This window comes from Choloepus didactylus, chromosome 14 (assembly GCF_015220235.1).
Source record: "Choloepus didactylus isolate mChoDid1 chromosome 14, mChoDid1.pri, whole genome shotgun sequence".
Classification (NCBI taxonomy): domain Eukaryota; kingdom Metazoa; phylum Chordata; class Mammalia; order Pilosa; family Megalonychidae; genus Choloepus; species Choloepus didactylus.
Genome location: NC_051320.1, coordinates 2131894 through 2153559, shown reverse-complemented (window position 1 = coordinate 2153559; position 21666 = coordinate 2131894). Strand labels below are relative to the sequence as shown.

At 33.1% G+C, this 21666-nt stretch overlaps 1 protein-coding gene and 1 pseudogene across 1 annotated transcript; both read left to right on the top strand.

Moving 5' to 3' along the window:
- The first annotated feature begins 574 nt into the window (after positions 1 to 574).
- On the top strand, positions 575 to 1576 carry LOC119509567 (olfactory receptor 5T1-like). The gene has a single exon (XM_037803563.1). It carries the CDS (start codon positions 575 to 577, stop codon positions 1574 to 1576), a length of 1002 nt encoding a protein of 333 aa, XP_037659491.1.
- An 18921-nt stretch (positions 1577 to 20497) lies between these two features.
- On the top strand, positions 20498 to 21452 carry LOC119509301 (annotated as a pseudogene).
- The last annotated feature ends 214 nt before the right edge of the window (positions 21453 to 21666 follow it).

Here is a 21666-nt window from a genome sequence, read left to right as displayed (position 1 = left end):
ATTGAAATGTAACTCTAATTTATCCCAGTTTTAGTCATCTGGCATCATTTTTTAATTACACAATTTTCACCCAGGTTTTCTCTTTTAAATTTAACACAATCTTGTGAGATAAATGTGGTTCCTCCCATTTTATAATCATCATTAAGGAAAGTTTTTCATGCACACTGTAGCAATTTCCAAACTACTGCTCAAGTGGTACCCTTTACTATAACATTTTTGGATCCAAAAATCCTGATATTCATTGTTTTTGTGAATTTTTAAATGATGTGATAAAAGGAAAAGTAGTAGAAATGTTAAGAGAAAATAATTCACTTAAATTCAGTTGTTTTTTTTTTTTTTTTTTTTTTTTTGGCTAACATGACAAATTTAGGCATAACATGAATGAAACCATGTCTTCCTTTTGTTTATACAGGGAAATGCATCCACATGGACTCCATTATTCCTTCCTCAATGCCTTTCTTATCACTGCCTAGGTTATCATACACCCTTCTAAGAAGCAGACATGGAGGTATAATTGGTGGTTGAATCTTATTTCACCAGATATTGCCTTGCAGATCTATAAAGATAAACCAAGATGTCAGCATTATCATCAGATTTGGAGCCAAGCAGTATTCAGTTGAAAAATTTGACAGAGGTCACCATGTTTATATTGAGGGGCTTCACAGATAATATTGAACTAACCATCTCCCTGTTTTTCCTATTTCTAGCAATCTATCTTTTTACTCTGATAGGAAATTCAGGATTGGTTTTATTGGTCATTGAGGATCCCCAGCTCCACAACCCCATGTACTATTTTCTGAGTGTGCTGTCATTCATGGATGCCTCCTATTCTTTAGTTATCACTCCCAAAATGTTAGTCAATTTACTAGCAGAGAATAAAACCATTTCATTTATTGGATGTGCAATACAGATATTTCTGCTTCTTACTTTTTGGACCACAGAAAGCTTTCCCTTGGCTGCAATGGCTTATGATCGCTATGTAGCAATCTACAACCCACTGCTCTATTCAGTTAACATGTCACCCCAAGTCTATGTACCACTCATTCTTGCTTTCTATGTTGCTGGCATTTTGCATTCTACTTTACACACAGTGGCCACTTTTAGTCTATCCTTCTGTGCATCCAATGAAATTAGACATGTGTTTTGTGACATCCCTCCATTCCTTGCTATTTGTTGTTCTGACACTCACATCAACCAGCTTCTACTCTTCTACTTTGTGGGCTTTATTGAGATAACTACTATTTCCATAGTCCTGATCTCCTATGGTTTTATTCTGTTGGCCAATCTGAGGATGCGTTCTGCTGAAGGGAGGCAAAAAGTATTTTCCACCTGTGGATCTCACCTAACTGGAGTGTCACTTTATCATGGGACAATCCTCTTCATGTATGTGAGACCAAGTTCCAGCTATGCTTTGGATCATGATATGATAGTGTCTGTATTTAACACTGTTGTCATTACCATGCTGAATCTTGTCATCTACAGTTTGAGGAACAAAGATGTAAAACATGCAATGAAAAAATTGTTTGAGAAAAATTGGTCCACAATGAAATATATTTTTGGCATTGAGTCAAATTGAAAAGAATACTGTTTGTCAGTCCATATTAATATGGTCAGAAACTAAAGAAGATGGCTTGTTTTTTTGCTAATATAATATTCTTTCCAAATAAACAATTAGTCCTTCTTGTGCAGCATTTTGTAAATGCCTGTGACAACTTTTGAACATATCCATATTAAACATTCACTGACGTGCATGTATTACTGTTCTTAGTCATTTTGTTACTTGTTTTTCACTTGTCATAATTACAGTTGATGTCTTTGGGATTTGATGGCATCATATATTTTCACATTTTTTCATAGTAATTCCTCTGCACACATTATGAAGTTGTTCCCCTTCTGAAATCCCGGGAAAGACTTCCCTGTGGTTAACTCTCTTGCTCCATGTGCCTTTCCACATGCAGATCTACCCAGGCATGTAGACACATCTTTTGTACTCTTTGGCCCAATACCATACAATTTTATTCCATTATTAAATTCTTTCCTTTCCACTTTCCAATTATATACATTAATTATATCTATTCTAAAACTCTTCAAAATGTACTGAGAATACATGAGAATATTTTTATTTATTTTGATAATATTTTGATGGCATGCATGTGAGGAGCAGGAAAGACAAACAAAATTAAAGCTTATGAAGAGCCTACAATTACTATAGGATGTAGATGCCTCACAATCTGAAAAGATTCGAGGGTTCCTAGGATGCTGGGATATTGGGCTCAGTCTCTATCTCTACCTTTACCCTCTGTGTATGAGGATTGACTTTGCACTTGTTATTGTTCCTCAAAGCTACTTCTAATGAGCAAAGCACATAATGGAAAGATTCCCATTTCAGGGCATTCTTGCTTCTACTTTTTTTTATTCTGCTGTTTTACTTTGGTTCCAAGTTTTTGCTCATTAGGTAGAGAAACTCCTCTGGAGTCAGCACCAAATGGGAGTAGTCAAAGGGGATGCATTAAATTTCCCTTGAATTACAATTTAAGTACTTGATACGGCTAATTGTTGAAGATTGAAGGTGGACGAACTTGAGAGATAAAAATAAAACAACAACAAAAAGCTAGAGGCCCAGACTTAGGAGGACCCCCACACTTTCTTGGATTTTACTTTCAGGGGTCCCAATAAGTTCCCACAGAAAAATTCCTTCATTGCCTCTGCCAGAAGGAAGGGAAAAGTAGCCATTTAAAATAGTCCCAAAGCATTCTTTTTCCCTTAACAAACACCTGCCCATAAGTGGTATTATTTTACCAGAGCCTAACCATTCTGGATTTGCAAAGTCTAACTTACCTGGAGAAAGACAGAAACCCAACTCCAAGCTCCACTGGCCCTCCTATATCACCTAGAGAGTGAAAAAAAGAAAAGTGATAAATATTTGTGAATGTCACAATCCAGGGACCCAGGCTCACTAAAAGACTGAGAACTTATACTAGGATTATAGAACATTTACTCCCCCCACAGCTTACCAATACATTAATAGGGTTATTGTATATGAGAAGGGGTTACAACTCTCAGGAACTGAAAGGTTCAGACCCAACGTAAGAAGGAGTCTCTAAAGAAATGCAAAGACAACAGAGGAGACAAAACAAGGACACCAGAAAATTTAACCACAGCCACAGGAAAGAATTAACACAGCCTAACTTCCAGAGAGATGAACATAAGAGCTCATGCTAAAACTCTGTTTACCTCAGTTTGCCTTCCCAGATATATCATGTCTGGCCTTCAACATTACATCACAAGGCATGCTAAAAGGCAGAAGAACTGTCTGAAGATGAGGGCAACATCTGAACCAGACCCAAATTTGACAGAGATATTGGAATTATCAGAGGAATGATTTTAAAATAATTGCAATTAATGTGCTAACAGCTCTAAGGGATAAAGTGTGCAACATGCAGAAACTGTTTTGGAGGAAGTAACATGAGCAAGATTGTGGTGTAAGACACACCTGTCATACAGGAACCTGAGAAACAATCAAAAATGGGCAGAATTTGTCAGAATTAACTTTCCCCAAACTCTGGAAGACAATCAAGGCTAGACAATGACCCAACAAATAACTAATGTTATTTTTTGAAATCAGGAAAAAAAGAAAAACAGAATAGGAAATTTATGAGAACTCCAGGGCAATTTGTTTGTCCTGGACCCTTCCCCTCCCTCAGTCCTGCATGGTAGTTCCTATGACCCATAGTGGTGGCCCAGGAACAGTCAAGTGAAGTCCCTGGGGCTTGATTATTTCTGCACTTAATGATGATATTGGATGTCTTTCTACAATTCAAAATTTCTGATTTTAGGATATTTGAACATAAAATTTGTTCTCACAAATAATACAAACATACATAGATATAGAAACAGAGACAGATAGAGATGATAGGTAGAGATTATGGGTAGAAATGATGGGTAGAGATAGTGATATAAATAGAGATAGAGATAGAAATGATAGAGATAGGGAAAAATTGTTGGGTATATGAATAATTATAATAAACTTTTTTTCATTTATGTAATGACAAGTATTTAATGATATTTATGGAATTACAATGACATAATATGGCATGATGCACATGTCAACTATATAATAAACATTTAATACACAAATTTAAAAACATCATGGAAATATTTAGAATCCCTTAATACTACATATGGAAAGATTGTACAGGCTGAAACAATTAATACACACAATAGGTATAAGACAGGTGTATCGATAAGATAAGGAAACTCATAGAGATCACAGTGAGGATAATTTTTCTTTGTACAGGCAAATATCCAGGAGATACAAGATAGATGGATGGATGGATGATGGATAAATAGATACTTTGATATATAGATAGGTAGATAGGCAAATGGATAAAGTCTCTGTTTATCACCATTTGTACCACATACAAAGGGGGTGCTTTGGGCATATGATGGAAATTTTATAAATCTCTTCAATGACATCTGTAAAATCAACACTTCCTTGGCAGGGTTGTCAGGGAAGATAAGTGAGGTTTAAATGTTTCCCGGGCTTGTTGTGCCTGGAAGTAGCTCTCAAATATCAAATAGTGTTTTTGTTTGTTTACATTTTTTTTATAATGGTGACATTAAGTCACTTAGAAGGCATTTCTCACTTAGAAAGCATTTCTTTTATTTATGCTTATGTAGATTTTTCTGGTGTGACTTGACTTCATTGTCAGGGCTATGATGCTGAGTAGGTTGAGAAGGGTGTTATCCATGTAACTGAACACTGCAGCTCTCCTCCACCCCTGGACACCGTGACCAAAACCCAGACCATCACAGTGTCATTCTTTGTTAATTAATTTTCTTTGACTTTATTTACAATATTTAATAAAACTTTGCATAAATATAAATTTAGTTAAAATATTTACTCCTCCTTTAGAGGCATTTTCATTATAACTTATATATGGCAGTTTGTTTGCAATAAATCAGATATGCTTTCTCATGAAAGAACCTTGGATAAAATGAAGAAATTTGAGCAAATTGGGAGAAAGGTGAAGACATTGGCATTGGTTTTATACAATGAAGTTTCATAAAATTCCTTTTGATAAAAGAAATTTGCTATATTTCCCAAGTATAAAGGCAAAATAAATACACTGAGAATGAGGTATTCATGGATTATCTGTTATTTTAAATCCTTCTGCACACTAAGACCACATGGAATTTCTCTGCACTATAGTGCAGATAAAAAAAAAAAAACAAATAAAAATGTAAACATAACGCTAATAAGTCACAAATTTAAAAACAAAATAGAGTAAGATGAGGATGACAGGTTAGCGTAAAAGATATTGTGACCATCAATGCTCCCTTTAAAAAAAAAATAGGAATGACCCTGGTTATAATGAAAATAGCAGTGCCAGCAGACTCTGAGAAAGTTCCAAGCAAATAAATAGAAAAATGCAATTTATAAGAGAAAGTATAAAAATGATTTAGGAATACCCCACTAATTTCACATAAAATATTTCTTAAAGATTGTGACTTTCTGATATCCTATCCTGCCTACATGCACATATTTTGCTAATGTCAGAAATATCAAATTGGACATCAGTAGTTATCACACTTTGGAAAAAAATTGTCAGTGACTGCCATAAGAAACAATGTAAGTCTTGCTTAATTGTAACAATGAAACATTCAAGAAAAATCTATTACATTGTTAAATATAGATTTTCCTGTAAGGTAAGGGAAGACAATATGCTTCCTCTCACAGGCTTTGGAATTTTATGAAAAGCACTAAATAGCTTTTCTTTTTTTTCCTTTTAACTTCCTTTTTTTATTGAGGTGAAATTCACATAATATAAAAATAACCATTTTAAAGTGCACAATTCAGTGGCATTTTGTACATTCACCTTGGCCACTGATCTTTTTTCCACTATTGCAGATATTTTATTTTTTATATTTTTATTGTGAAATATAACATATATATATATATATGAAAGCAATAACTTTCAAAGTCTGATTTAACAAGTAGAGAGCAAATTTCAGATAATATTATGGGTTGTAATCCCACAATTTCAGTCATTTCCTTATTGTGAAATATAATATATACACAGAAAGGTGATAACTTTCCTTAACAAGTAGTTATATAGGAAATTTCAAAGAACACTATGGGTTCCAGTTCCACAGTTCTGGTTATTTCTTTATTGTGAAGTATAACATAGATACAGAAAGGTGATAACTTTCAAAGTACAATTTAATGAGAACTTATACAGAAAATTTCAAAGCATATTATGGGTTACAGTTCCACCATTTCAGTTGTTTTTTTCTAGCTATTTTAATACCCTAGTATTAGAATGTATGTATATGTATAAGCATTTAGTATTTGCAATCCTTTGCTAAATCTATCTTGTCTGTTGCTACACCTTCTTCTCATTTAGTCGCTTTCTCGATCTTCAGGGATTTCTAGGCAGTGAGCACCCTAACTTTTTCACATTGAAAGGGGGTGTTCATGTTATGGGATAGGGGGATGCATTTGGTTTATGCTCTTGAAAAGGTTATTGCCTCTGGGTTTTGGGACTTATTTGGCATGGGAATACTCTGGAGAATTTAAGTTTCTGAAAAATAAACTTAATAAGTGAAACTTGTATAGAGTCTCAGATAGTGACCCAGGTATTCTTTAAGGTTTCTGGGACTGCTGTTGATTTGGGCTTCTCATACAGTGGCCATCTGGCATATCTAGCTGAAGCTTGCATAAGATAACCTCCAAGATAGCCTTTCAACTCTATCTGAAATCCCTTAGCCACTGAATCTTTATTTGGTTACCTTTCTTTTCCCTCTTTTGGTCAAGAAGACATTCTCAATCCCTCAGTGCCACAGCCAGGCTCATTCCTGGGATCCATGTCACACATCATCAGGAAGACTCACTCCCCTGGGGGTCATGTCCCACATTGGGGGGTCTTGATGAAGTTATTCCAGAGTTGGACTTTGAGAGAGAAAGTCCACATCTGAACAACAAAATAAGGTCTCTGGAGGAGACTCCTAGCATAATTATAGGCGGGCTTAGCCTCCCTGTTACAGACATAAGCTTCACTAGAACAAGCCTCAAGATCAAGGGCTTGGCTTATTAAGTAGGGTATTACTAATTTCACATAGCATATACAGTGCTAAAGATAAACAAAAGGGTTTTACATTATCTTCACTTAGTTGTACAGTCATCACTCTCAATTTTAAACATTATTATGACCCAAAATGTCCCAAAGTTCTTATCAGCCCTAATTATTTATCCCCAGTATTTGTGTGGTACCAGTAAGGTATTCCTATTAAATATAATCCTTAGCATGAAAAGGTAGTTTTTCCCATATACTACTCTGTTGTAAACTCTTTGTACCAGTGTCATACCTTAGAAGTATATCATGCAAGCACTTATTTGCATTTGTAGTGCTAATCTATGGGATACATGTCTTTAAACAACCCTTTCAATAACATTCACCTTCAATGTGGCATTCATACTTATAATCCCATTAATGAAAAATCATCACCCCAGTCCATTTGCTTAACATTTACCCTCATTAACATTTCTGTACATATATTAAGTTATCATTCCCTCTTCAATAGCTTCTGTCTATCTCTACGTCCCCTATATTTTTCATTATTAGTCACTGATTTTACCCTGTTCCGGGAGTTCATATTAGTGGTAACATACAATATCTCTTTTTATATCTGGGCTTATGTCACTCAGCATTATGTCTTCAAGGTTCATCCATGTTGTCATATGTTTCAGGACCTTGTTCCTCCTTACTGCTGCATAGTATTCCACTGCATGAATATGTCACAAATTTTTTATCCTCTCATCTGTTGAAGGACACTTGGATTGTTTCCATCTCTTTGCAATTGTGAACAATGTCGCTGTGAACATTGGTGTGCAAATGTCTGTTTGAGTCACTGCTTTCAGATCTACTGGGTATATACCAAGAAGTGGAATTGCCTTGTCACAGGGTAACTCAATATCTAGTTTTCTCAGGAACAACCAAACTGTCTTCCATAGTGGCTGTGCCATCATACATTCCCACTAGCAATGAATAAGAGTTCCAATTTCTCCACATCTTCTCCAGCATCAGTAGTTTCCTGTTAGTGTAATGGCAGTCATTCTTATTGGTGTTAGATGGTATCTCATTGTGGTTTTGATTTGCATTTCCTTAATAGCTAGTGAAGATGAACATTTTTTATGTGTTTTGTTTTTAGCCATTTGTATTGCCTCTTTGAAAGAATGTCTTTTTATATCTCTTGCCCATTTTATAATTAGGCTCTTTGTACTGTTGTCATTGAGTTGTAGGATTTCTTTATACACAGGATATCAGTCTCATCAGATATATGGTTTCCAAATATTTTCTCCCTTTGAATTGGCAGCCTTTTCATCTTTTTCACAAAGTCTTTTGAGGCACATAATTTTTTTTATCTATTTATTCTTTCATTGCCTGTGCTTTGGGTATAAGGTCTAAGAAGCTACCTCCTATTAGTAGGTCTTGAAATTGTTTCCCTATATTATCTTCTAGGAGTTTTATGGTACTGTCTCTTATATGAGGTCTTTGATCCACTTTGAGTTAATTTTGTTTAGGGTTTTAGGTAGGGCTCCTCTTTCATTCTTTTGGAAATGGATATCCAGTTCTCCCAGCCCTAGTTGTTGAAGAGACTGTTCTGTCCCAGAGCAGTGGATTTGTGGGCCTTATCAAAAAATCAGTTGACCATAGATCTGGGGATCTATTTCCAAACTCTTGATTTGATTACATTGATCAATATGTCTATCTCTGACAGTAGCATGCTGTTGTGACCATTGTGGATGTATAGTAGGCTTTAAAATAAGGAAGTTTAAGTCATTTCTCTTTGTTCTTTTTTAGAATGCTTTTGGGCAATTCAAGGCCATTTTCCTTTCCAATAAATTTTATAATTAGCTTTTCCAAGTCAGCAAAGTAGATTGTTGGAATTTGGATTGGAATTGCATTGAATCTGTACATCAGTTTGGGTAGAACTGACTTCTTAATGCTGTTTAGCCTTCCTAACCATGATCATGGTGTATCTTTCCATATAATAAGTTCCCTCTTTGACTTCTTTAGTAATTTTTTTTTTTAGTTTTCTGTGTAGACATGTTCTATATCCTTGGTTAAATTATTCCTAGGTACTATGATTTTTTAGTTGCTCTTGTGAATTGATTTTTTTTTTTTTTTTTATTGCCTCTTCAGATAGATCATTACTGGTGTATAGAAACATTACTGACTTATGTGTATTTATTATGTGTCCCACCAATCTGCTGAATTTGTTAATTAGCCCAAGTAACTTTGCCATCAATTTCTCAGGATTTTCCAAATAAGAGCATATCATCTGCAAGTAATGACAGTTTCACTGCTTCCTTTCCAATTTGTATGCCTTTTATTTCTTTGTCTTAGCAAATTGCTCTGGCTAGAGCTTATAGCATAATGTTGAATAACAGTGGTGACAGCGGGCACCCTTGTCTCCTTCCTGATCTAAGAGGGAAGGTTTTCAGTCTCTCACCATTGAGAACTATGCAGACTGTGGGGTTTTCATATATATCTTTATCATATGATGAAGTTTCCTTCAATTCCTACATTTTGAAGTGTTTTCATCAAAGAGGGATGTTGAATTTTGTCAAATGCTTTTTCAGCATCTATTGAGATGATCATTTGATTTTTCCTTTTGATTTATTAATGTGTTTTCCTACATTGATTGATTTTCTTATGTTGAAACACCCTTCCATGCCAGGAATGAAGCCCACTTGGTCATGGTGCATAATTCTTTTAATGTGCCTTTGGATTCAATTTGCAAATATTTTGTTGAGAATTTTTGCATCTATATTCAATAGGGAGATGGATCTGTAGTTTTCCTTTCCTATAGTATCTTTATCTGGTTTTAGTATCAGAGTGACATTAGCTTCATAAAATTAGTTAGGAAGTGTTCCTTTGCTTCAGGAATGGTGTCAGTGCTTTTTGGAAAGTTGGGTAAAACTTCCCTGTGGAGCCTTCTGGCCCTGGCTTTTATTTGTAGGAAACTTTTTGATGACTGATTGGATCTCTTACTTGTGATTGGTTTGTTTAGCTCTTCTATTTCTTCTTGGGTTGGTCTATGTTGTTCATGCATTTCCAAAAATTGTTCATTTCCCTCTAGGTTGTCTAGTTTATTGGTGTACAGTTGTTCATAGTCTCCTCTTTTATTTTAATTTCCTTCATGATCCATAGTAATGACCCACTCTCATTTTGATTTTGTTTATTTGGGTTGTCTCTCCTTTTAACTTTGCCAGTCCAGCTAAGGGTTTGTCAATCTTGTTGATCCTCTCCAAGAACAAATATTTGGTTTTATTTATTTATTTTTTGTTTTTGTTTTTGTGTTTTTTTTTAATCTCCAGATCATTTATTTTTGTTGTAATATTATTTATTTCTCCTGCTTGCTTCAGGGTTAGTTGCTTGATCATTCTCTATCCTCTTTTGTTGTTCAATTAGGTCTTTTGTTTTAGCTCTTTCTTCCTTTCTGATGTATGCATTTAGAACTATAAATTTCTTTCAGCACCTCCTTCAATGAATCCCATATCTTTGGATATTTTGTATTCTCATTTCATTTATCTCCAGACATTTACTGATTTCTCTTGTAATTTCTTCTTTGACCCACTGATTGTTTAAAAGTGTGTTGCTTAACCTCCATATATTTGTGAAAGTTCTGGTTCTTTGATGGCTATTGATTTGGAGTTGCATTCCATTATGGTGAAGGATGTGCTTTGAATAATTTCAACTTTTTATATTTATTATGACCTTCCAGCTCAAATGCATCCTGGTCCCTGTCCACCAGGCACCTGCAAGCCTCTGGGGTTCGGGAGGGGCTCCTTGCACTTCTGTTTGGTGCCCTAATCTCTCCCTGCTGCTCACCCGTGCACACTGTGGGCTTCCATCAAAGAAGATTAAATGCTGTCACCATAAGTCCTCTGAATTCCAAGTTCCCTCATGGGAGCTTCCAGCTATGGGCTGTGAAGCATTATCTGCCTCACCAACTTGCTGAGGACAGGTGCATGGGGATGTGAATAGTCACTTGCTCCCTGCTTGGGGGCCAACTGCAGCCACCCACCATGCAACATGCCTAGTTGAATAAATTCACCCTGTCCTTTTGGATGCAATTTCTCTACTTTTTCATCCTAGTCCTCTCTAAGTGTCCCTCTCTGGCTGGTTGCACCCAGGAACCAGTGTTCTGGGCTCTTTCTTCCATTTTTTTTTCCACAGTGGAGGAGTTTGAAATGCCTTTCCTATTCTGCCATCTTCCCAGAAGTTGCAAATTACTTTTTCATGGTATACTATCTTTTCTATGTATTGGATTCTTATTTTTAATGCAACTTCTTACATTTATTTCAATATACATTAAATATTAAATTATTTTTGAGAGGGACTTTGAAAAGATTAGAGCCATTAAATCACAAAAAAAAAAAAAATTGGAGGGACTCAAAATGAAGGACAGAATACTTGCACCTGTAGAATTCTGATAATCTTTTATTCCTGTTTTATTTTAAAAATTTTATAAATTTATAAAAAATAAATTCATGTTTTATTTATTCCCAGTTTTTACCTCCAAATATCTTATACTTATTTATATAAAACATAAATATCAATTAAGCAATATAATGGTATTTTCAAGATGCTTATGAGAATGAAGCCTCACAACCAATGTGGGCAACACTGTCTGTAAAATTAATATAAAGTGCTTAGGCACTATTGAGTAGTAGATGTACACAGAAATGAATCAAAAACTTGATATTTCACTATGGCTTTGCCATTGAATAAAAAAGGGACCTTGCAAATGCCACTGAAACATTGTAGATAATACTAAAATCTGACATCAGATGAAAATTTCTTTTCACCTGTAATGAATCCTCTGTATTGATTCCCCCATTTTCTTCTTAATATGACAGTGAGAATAATTTCTGGATTGTTTCACCCCTTTTAGATTCTCCCTTAAGAGATGTTAAGCAAGTTGTTGATTATCCTGAAGCATTTGAAAGTTTCACAAAATTCCCTGGGGAATCTACTCTTCAGGACAATTGGTGCTTGTCAGTGAGCAAATAATAGTTTAATAATATTTTTATGTATTTATTTATTTGTTTATTCATTTATTTATTTCATAAGTTCCTACTTTATACTTTTGACTAACTTTCACCTTTAGCACACAATGTTGCAGTTGAAAATATCATATCTATAACACCAGCTAGTGAATATACCTTCATTTCTACAATAGTCTCCTCAAATGGATGACACAATTGAGAAGTGTTTAAATTATTCCTTATTATTTAAAATATAAATACAATAAATAATATTTTTAAAAAGTTACAATTTCTTTTTCTTTTTTGACATCCCTAAGGGCAGAAATTCATTATTCCTACTTCTCATTTCATAGACCACCATGTGACTGTTTCACGACTTCTCTTTGTTATATTTTCCTTTCTTAAATTTCAATATTTCATGTTTTCCATTCTGTCCAATCCTTATCCCAATTCTTCTTTCCCACCTCAACACATATTCTACTGTGCTTCATATATGGTCTATATTATGAAGATATCCTTGCAAAATGTCGGATTTTATGTGTATATGTTCTACTGTGCATATATGCTATTTTGCTGTAAATTTTATTGTTGCATTTTAAATCACTTTAATTATTTGAAAAGAAGTCATCATGTTCCATAACATACATCCAACAAATTTTATGTATGTATTCTTTAATGATATGTATTCTTTAATGATAGATTTTTTTTGGGCCACCAACTAAGCTTTTACCAACACCACTCCCATGTATTGCTTTAATGAACAGCCTTGTGCTTATCCCCTTAAAATATTGTGAACCAAATTCCCCATAATATATTTATTGCATATGTGCCTATATGCATGTATGTTGAGAAATATACCTTCCTTTCAGTTTTCTGGAAAAGTTAGTAGGGCAAGACACCTGGATCTGATTTTTGTTTCAGAAGAGGGAATATTCTAAATATAAGATTTTATTTTGATTTTTCTTACCCTTGCATTTTATTAGAATGTTTCTTAATCCCTATATACCATGGAAATATATACTGCTCATCTTTTTAGGGTTCTTAAGCTTAAAAACACAGATTGAATTTATTTGGCATAAGCCCACTTAGTGTGCCTATTTATTTTTAACTTATCTATATTTGTAATTTATCTTTCTGACTCATTATTCTATAATACATTAGACTATATTGATCTTCAAATATCCTATAAAATCAGTAGTTACCAATTCCTGACTTTCAATATGTTATGTTCTAAAAATCATTAGTTTTTAGTATAATTTATGTGTCTACCTATAATGACACAGAGAGACTGATTTTTCAAATATATAATTAAAACATTTACCTTTCAGTTTGCTATCTTTTCTTGGTTTCATCATGTGAGAAACAATCAGAAAACAAAACAAGATTTTGGTTTTAAGTAGCAGTAATTATGTTACACTTATGTTCCAGTTTGTTTTCACAAATTTAGATATAAAATATTTTGCCTTCTTCCATTAAAAAATTATAAATAGTCACTGAGTATAATTTATGAGGACATATAAGCAAAAGAAATTAAAGTAAAACTGAGAAATTTCCATAATTTCAGTACCATCAATAATTAATATTAATATTTCACTGTAGCTCTCTCCAAAATACTTTTTCTCCTTGGGTTTTAAAAAATGTTTTTGATTCACATGTCCATAGCTCATGTTTATATGTATATGTGTATATATATATATATATATATATATATATATATATATATATATATATATAATTTTATCTTAAAATTTAAAAAAAATTAGTTATATGAACTATTTAGTAATATTTGTGGCTGTGATGACAACATATCATACACTGCTTTCTTTTTTCTTATGAGTTACATAATTCAAGGTTTATTGACTATGCAGATAAACATACATTGGATTGGACCAAACAATCATTACTCTAAATCATGCAAATAAATTTCTATGATATTAAAAATGCTATAAATAAACAAAAGTTCATGGGAAATTTAGGTAGGCAAATGGAGCAAACTATATTCAATAGATGGCAATTTTATAACATGGTGCATATTATACTCCACTCTCACTAGAAATACAGCATGGTCCAAACCATGGGATTATCTCCTTTCACTTCCTCTAAGGAAGATTATCAAATCAGTGCTAACAAAGGATCCTAAATCAAATATGATACATCCTCTTATAAACCCAATCTGAGAGAGGTCAGCCACATGAAGAAAGGCAAGGAACGTAAGTCATCACATAAATAGAACTTTTGTGCAGGGATATGAAAACAGCTAGTGAATGACTTTGTTAAAAAAGTACATTGTTTTCCAGAGAGATATGAGGAAGGGTAACAATACATGTGATGAATAGGCAGGAACCGTGGACATACTAAAAAGAAATAATAAAAATGTAAAAATCTGGAAGCTTCTCCCATTAACCTTATAAATTTTCCTTAATTGGCATACCCACTGATATAGATAAATTGGGCTGATTTAGAGAGAAAGAGAGAGAGAGAGATGCCAAGATCATACTGTAAAGTATTTTGAGTTGCCAGCATCTCTTGATGTCATACATAACATTAAAAGCATAGATAAGGGAAGAGTGAGACTGTAAGGTTTGGAATAGGGTACATTTGATCAAGTTCAAGTGACTCAGTACTTCAAATCATCACACTTTATTGAGCTCTCTTGCAACCACAATCAAGATGTATTCTAACATAACCCAGGATAGATTTAAATTTGAAAATATGGAAGCAATTTCTCTATCTTTATGCTTTTGCATTCATTCTTGCTCATCTCCATGGTTACAGAAAGAACAAGGCTAAAAGAATGACTGATGTTGTATACATTGCCTATTACATAATTTATTACTTCCATGTCCTACAGTGAATTTTAAATACCATATGTGCATATATTTTCCAGGTTCTGTATAAGTAATTTTTCACCTCTTTTTTCCTCAAACTGCAGATTTTGTGATTTGGCATGGGAATCTTGAGTTTCATGATACTTATTGATTTGTAAGAGTTCTTTTTACATTCTGCATGTGTATACTTTTCAGATATAATATGTATGATTATGTATGTCTAATATAAATATCCCCTCCCACTTTGAGGATTGTTCTTTTCATACTGTTAATTTTGCTGAATGAAGTTTCTTAAAATAGTCCAATTAAGTTTTTTTTTTCTTATGTGGTTAGTGTTCTATGGGTTCTGTTTTAAAAACCAAACATATCACAAAGACAGCTACAGTCTTCACAAAGCATAATATTTTAATTTTGATGGAGCATAATATATCAAATTATTCTCTTATGACTCATGCATTTGCCTTTTGTTTAAAAACTATTCGATTAACCCACCATCATGCAGATCTGTCCTCCATTCTCTCTAGAAGTTTTATAGCTTTAGGTTTTATATGATTGTCTATTGTTCATTTTTATATAAGTTTAACATGCGGTACAAAGAGTGAATCAGTGTATCTTTTATTGTGGCAAAAGAGTTTAAATCTTTCAGCCCCATTGTTATCAAAAGATTATACTTCCTCCATGGATTTTCCTCAGCATTTTCATTGAAGGTCAATAGACTATATAGGAGTGAATCCATTTTTGAACACTTTGTTGTGTTCCACTGAACTAGGTGTATATCTTTTTCCTTAATACCACATTCTCTTGATCATTTTACTTTTCTGAAAGTTCTGAAATTAGATTGGCTCCCAACTTTTTGTTTTCTAAATTGTTGTAAGTTTCTTATACATACCCAGGTGGTGGTCTATAGATTAGTATATGAAATCCTTGAGTGATGAAAAGATTTTATATCACTCAAAAAGGGTGAACTTTAATACTGTCAGATCTCTAATATTCTAATGTCCTATCACATAACTTAACACGATTATACATATACTCTCTCTCCTCTCCTGTTAATATTCCTATCCCTGAGTTTACTGTATAATTTTATTTATTCATATCTTATCTCTCTTGTAAAATCTTTGTGTTTAAATTTATCTTTCATTTCATTAGAAGTGTAGCACTTTGAATTTTCAATGTGAAATAAACTAAATTTTATTAAACAATTATAAATTTTGTCACACATTTATGATTTCATATTATTATTTCATATTCACGTTGTACATAAATATTTCCTATTCATATTATTTCACTATATACATTTTAATGGATTTTGAGACAATTAAGCAGGTTATGTTCCCAGAAAGAGGAAACTGGATTTCAGGAAATTTACATTATTAACCCAATATCGCATAGCTCATTAATATCAGAGCTAAGGTTGTGCCCTGTACAATTAGATTTCTTTTACAATACTATGTCACATATTTTTCTACTGATGGATCATTTTTTGCCAGAGGTAAAAATTCATTCATATATTCATTTTTTATCATATAGCCCATTTTCCAGGACTATTTACATTTTTATTAAAAAAAATCAACTTGTGCTTTTTTGTCCCAGAAGACAATGAGGATGTTTTCTCCTTGGGACATCCCCTGTGGACTTCAAGAATACCTCAAGAACTAATAAAAGAATACAAATGCTTAATATTCAGAGCATACATTAATTGAGTTAGCAGTTGAGTTCCACAGGTAAGAGTAAAGGTGTTTTTGTTGTTGTTGTTTTTTTTTTCTTTTCACTTACAAAATATTTTAGAAGCTGTTATCAGGAATCTCAAATTATATGCTTTAAAATATTAATATTACATGCTTTAATATTCAAATTTTAGTTGATTCTAGTTAACTAGCCATTGTACTAAATTTTGAACTGCATTCCTTTCAGGGAACATAAAAGGAAAAATAGGAAGAACTTCCTACATATTTTGATAAATAAGTTATAATGACATTTGTTTCAACTTTCTTGAGGGGAGATTATAGTCAGAAAAGGGAAAGTAGAATTAAGACACTTTATTAAATAGAGAGAAAGTTAGCTTATAACCAGCCATTTAATATATGCCACCATGAGCCCTTTTTTTAAAAATTTCTGATGGCAGAAGAAAAATTAATTTTGAATTTATTTTACCTGTTAGCTAATTGATCTAAAAGCCACTTTAGTTGGTTTGTTTGTTTTGGATTTCATGTTTGGTTTTTAAGTTTGAGGCTTTATAAATGAATAAAAATTTTGCAATTTTTCTAGGCAATGATTCTAGAATGTTGGCATGTCACAATAGCATTGCAATATGGTCCAGTGCAATATGGTCCAGTGCAATATGGTCCAGCCTAGAGCGTGAAGTCAGAGAAATCTGGGCTTGAATCCTGGATGTGTGAATAAATAACTTTGTGAGCTTTGTCATTTTCTACTCCTAATTGGGCAGGAGCTTGCTCATCTATACAAATACCTTAATATTTTTAGAATTATGGGTTGCTATGTAGATTACAAAAGACAATGTACACAAAATTTCCAACCCTCCATCAGTTAATAATATGTGGTAGCTGCTATCACAGCTTTCCTTCTTCTTGAGTTTAATGTTTGTAAAACTGTCTTCATGGGTGTCTGTTACTTATGTTTCCAGACTGTATGAGTGTTTAGGAAATGGTTTTAAGTCTTCCAGAATGATTATGTTTATTTTGTTTATTAATCCAAGGTCTATGTATTTTTTTCTAGTCTTTATCTCCTTTTAAATTTTAAAAAAGCTGTACATAAATACAACCAGTCTAATTTCCTCAAATATTGCTTAACAGAAGTGCCTGTTTGAAACTCAGCTTGATGAAGTAGCTCAACCTCAACATTTTCTCTATTGTGTATCAAGTTCCTTGTAATGAAATAGATAAATTCTTTAAAGGGGCATCATTAGATATAAAATATACCTTCATTATTAAAGCATCTTCTTAATGTACAGAAATAATCAGATAAATCAATGGTTGCCAGGGAATTATATCAGCAAGATTATCAGGGAAACACACTATTATTTCCTGACATAGCAAAGGCAGAATGCAGTGAAATAAATGAATTTTTATGGCACCTTATGCATAGAATAATGAGATTCATTGGGATTTTATTCTCAATAAAATGTATTTTAATATGTAGGTAGTGTCATGTAACAAGCATATATGTAATTAACAAAAGAAGGAGAAACAGGTCATGGTAAAGAGCCCATGCATTGCTCAAAGCTTTGATTATAAAAGTTGATTTTATAATTCTTTATGTGTTTTTTCACATAAACAAATTTTGATATCATATTTCAATTATATGCATCCTAAACATATAATCAAAAATTTAATACAAATAATTTAATGCAGCTCATACATAAGTGCTGTCATGATACTGTGTTCATGTACTTGAACCAGTTAGGCCTGAAAATTTTTGTCAGTTTTATTATTCTTTTATTTGGAATGATCAAGTTACTTTTCTAAGCTCACACTATCACTAGGTGTTAAATTAGAGATTTTAATAAAGGATCTTAGAGGCCAAATATAATGTTCTTCCTCTTTTATAATTGTTGTCTTGTGTCACACGTGGCAGGGAAGTGAAGGTTAGAATGGTAATCTAGCTGAAATTTCTCCTGTATATGTCAGCCAAATATACTCTGTAATGAATTTGCTTTGTAGACTAACTACTGGTACATTTTTCAAAATGTACTTTAATATTTTTAGGTCCTTTCACAATATTGTTATGTGAGAGAGAAAGAGATGGGGAGATTAAGGTGGAGAAACAGAGAGAAAGAATGAGGATTATTGTTAATAGAAATATGCTTTTATGATACACAATGTGTTAATACATATTTATATTATTATTGTTTTGTTTATGCTATTTTATTAATATAGATATTCAAATTACATTAAAAACCATGATACTTATGTGTGTGTTCATGTGTGTGTATTCTCTAAGAGCAGTATGTAATGTGTCTGGATTTACACAGAAATCAGAAATTATGTTCATTATATGTATTTTACTCTTGAATTCTCTAAAGATCAGATAAGTAATTTTTGTTCTCTAACCCCATTTATACTTTGCTATTTACACATTTTACTCATCTTCCACATGGATCTGTGATAAACTTCCTTGATAAATGACATATGGCTTTCCTCTCCTTCCAACTGTGGTTTTATGCTGATTTCCTCATTCCCTTTGTAATGTAGGGAATTTCAGTATGAAAAACTCTAGTGTGTTTCATGTCATGAATATAAATCATTTGTAAGTTGCTGAATGTAACCCAGTCTATTACATGGTAGGTATTTCATTCCTATAAACCCTAGAAAACAGAGTTGCCAGTTACTTAAGAAAGAGTCAAAAACTCCAGTCTATATCATACTGAAGGAAAAACGAATGTCACAGTGCTGAAATCTCATGCCAAAATATGTTGGATAGAGTACTGTATTTCAAACACTGAGACACTCATCCCAGATGCAGGCACTTCTTTCATATTTTTTTGTTTGTTTCTGCTTTTGTGTATAAACATTTTTTTTTGGTCATGCACTTTTATTTTTTCATAGTCCACTAAAAACATTCTGATGGCATAGGAAAAAATATAAGAATCAAAACAAATTGTAGCAAACCAATAACTATGGCTTTATACAGTCAATTTATTACTGATTATTGGGTTACATTATTTTATATTTATTAGAAATGATAATATAATAAAGTATGGCCATGAATTCTTCTTGATACAGTTTTGTCTGAAAAATCCATCCAAGGACTGCAGCAATAATGAGCAAATGCATAGAGAAACATCTTATGCAGTTTTTGTTAACATTTGAAAATCAATTGCAATGGTACAATAATTTGAAAAGGCCAAAAATGTAAAACTTTGTGTTATTTTTGAAGAAAGAAACTGAAAAAAGATATTGCAGTGTTTTTGATTGCATACAAGGTTCATATACTTCCAGAGTAACTGCAGCTGTCTTATTCACTACTATTCCAGAGAAAATAATAGAGCAGTTTCACTGCCAGGAAAGAGCATGTGAAATAGTTTGATGTGAAAAGTTTCTCCTGTAAGATAAGTTGAAATATAATGCTAATTTATCCCAGTGTTAGTCATCTGGGAATATTTTTAAATTACATAATTGTCACCCTATTTTTCTCTTTTAAATTTGTCATACTCTTACGAGGTAAATGTAGTTGCTTCCCTGTTAAATTCATGATCCTGAAGGAAAGGATTTTTATGCACATTGTAGCAACTTTCAAGCTAGTTATCCACTATAACATTTTTGGATGCCAAAATCCTGGTATTCATCATTCTTTGTGAATTTCAAAATGATGTGATATAATAAAAAGTAGTTGAAATTTTAACAGAAAGTAATCCACTTAAATTCAGTTTTTCTTAAAAAAATTTGACAAACTTAGGCAAAAAAAATGAATGAATCCATGTCTTCCTTTTATTTTTATAGGGAAATGCATCCATGTGGGCTCCATTCCTTCATCAATGTCTGTCCTGGCACTAAGTTATTATTTGCCCTTCTAAGAAGCAGACATGGGGATATAATTGATTGAACCCTATTTCACCAGATAGCACCTTGCATACCTATAAATATAAACCATGATGTCAGCATTATCATCAGATTTGGAATCATGCAGTATTCAGTTGAAAAACTTAACAAAGGTCACCATGTTTATATTGAGGTGCTTCACAGATAATATTGAGCTAAGTAGCTCCCTATTTTTCCTCTTTCTAGCAATCTACCTTTTTACTCTGATAGGAAATTTGGGACTGGTTGCATTGGGGATTCCCGTTCCACACCCCATGTACTATTTTCTGTGTGTGTTATTCATGGATGCCCTCTATTCTTCAGTTGTCACTCCCAAAATGTTGGCAAATTTACTAGCAGAGAATAGAACCATTTCATTTCTTGGATGCACAATGCAGATGTTTCTGGTTGTTACTTTTGGGACTACGGAATGTTTTCTCTTGGCTGCAATGGCTTATGATCGCTATGTAGCAATCTATAACCCACTGCTGTATTCAGTTAACATGTCATCCTGAGTCTATGTTCCACTCATTGCTTCCTATGTTGCTGGCATTTTGCATGGTACATTGCATACAGTGGCCACATTTAGCCTATCGTTCTGTGCATCCAATTAAATTAAACATGTTTTGTGACATCCCTCCACTTCTTGCAATTTCTTGTTCTGATGCTTACATCAACCAGCTTCTACTATTCTACTTTGTTGGCTCTATTGAGATAATTACTAAATTAATAGTCTTGATCTCTTATGGGTTTCTTCTGTTGGCCATTCTGAGGATGCATTCTACTGAAGGGAGGCAAAAAGTCTTTTCCACCTGCAGATCTCACCTAACTGGGGTGTCACTTTATCATGGGACAATCCTCTTCATGTATGTGAGGCCAAGTTCCAGCTATGCTTTGGACCATGATATGATTGTGTCTGTATTTTACACTGTTGTCATCACCATGCTGAATCCTGTCATCTATAGTTTAAGGAACAAAGACATAAAAGAGGCAATGAAAAAATATTTGAGAAAAATTGTTTATCAATAAAGTATATTTTTGGCATTGAGTCAAATGAAAAGAATGCTATGTCTCAGTCCATATTTTTAGGTCAGAAACTAGATAAGAAATGGTTTGTTTTTAGCTAATGTACCTTAGACTCTTTCCCAATAAACAAGTAGTTAAACCTCTTATAAACATGTTATAAATGTAATTAACTATGTCATTTATATTCCTATGACTATTTTTGAACATATCCATATTA

Excerpts from the sequence above, each read along its gene's own strand:
- LOC119509567 (XM_037803563.1), top strand. The coding sequence starts at position 575 with ATGTCAGCATTATCATCAGATTTGGAGCCAAGCAGTATTCAGTTGAAA.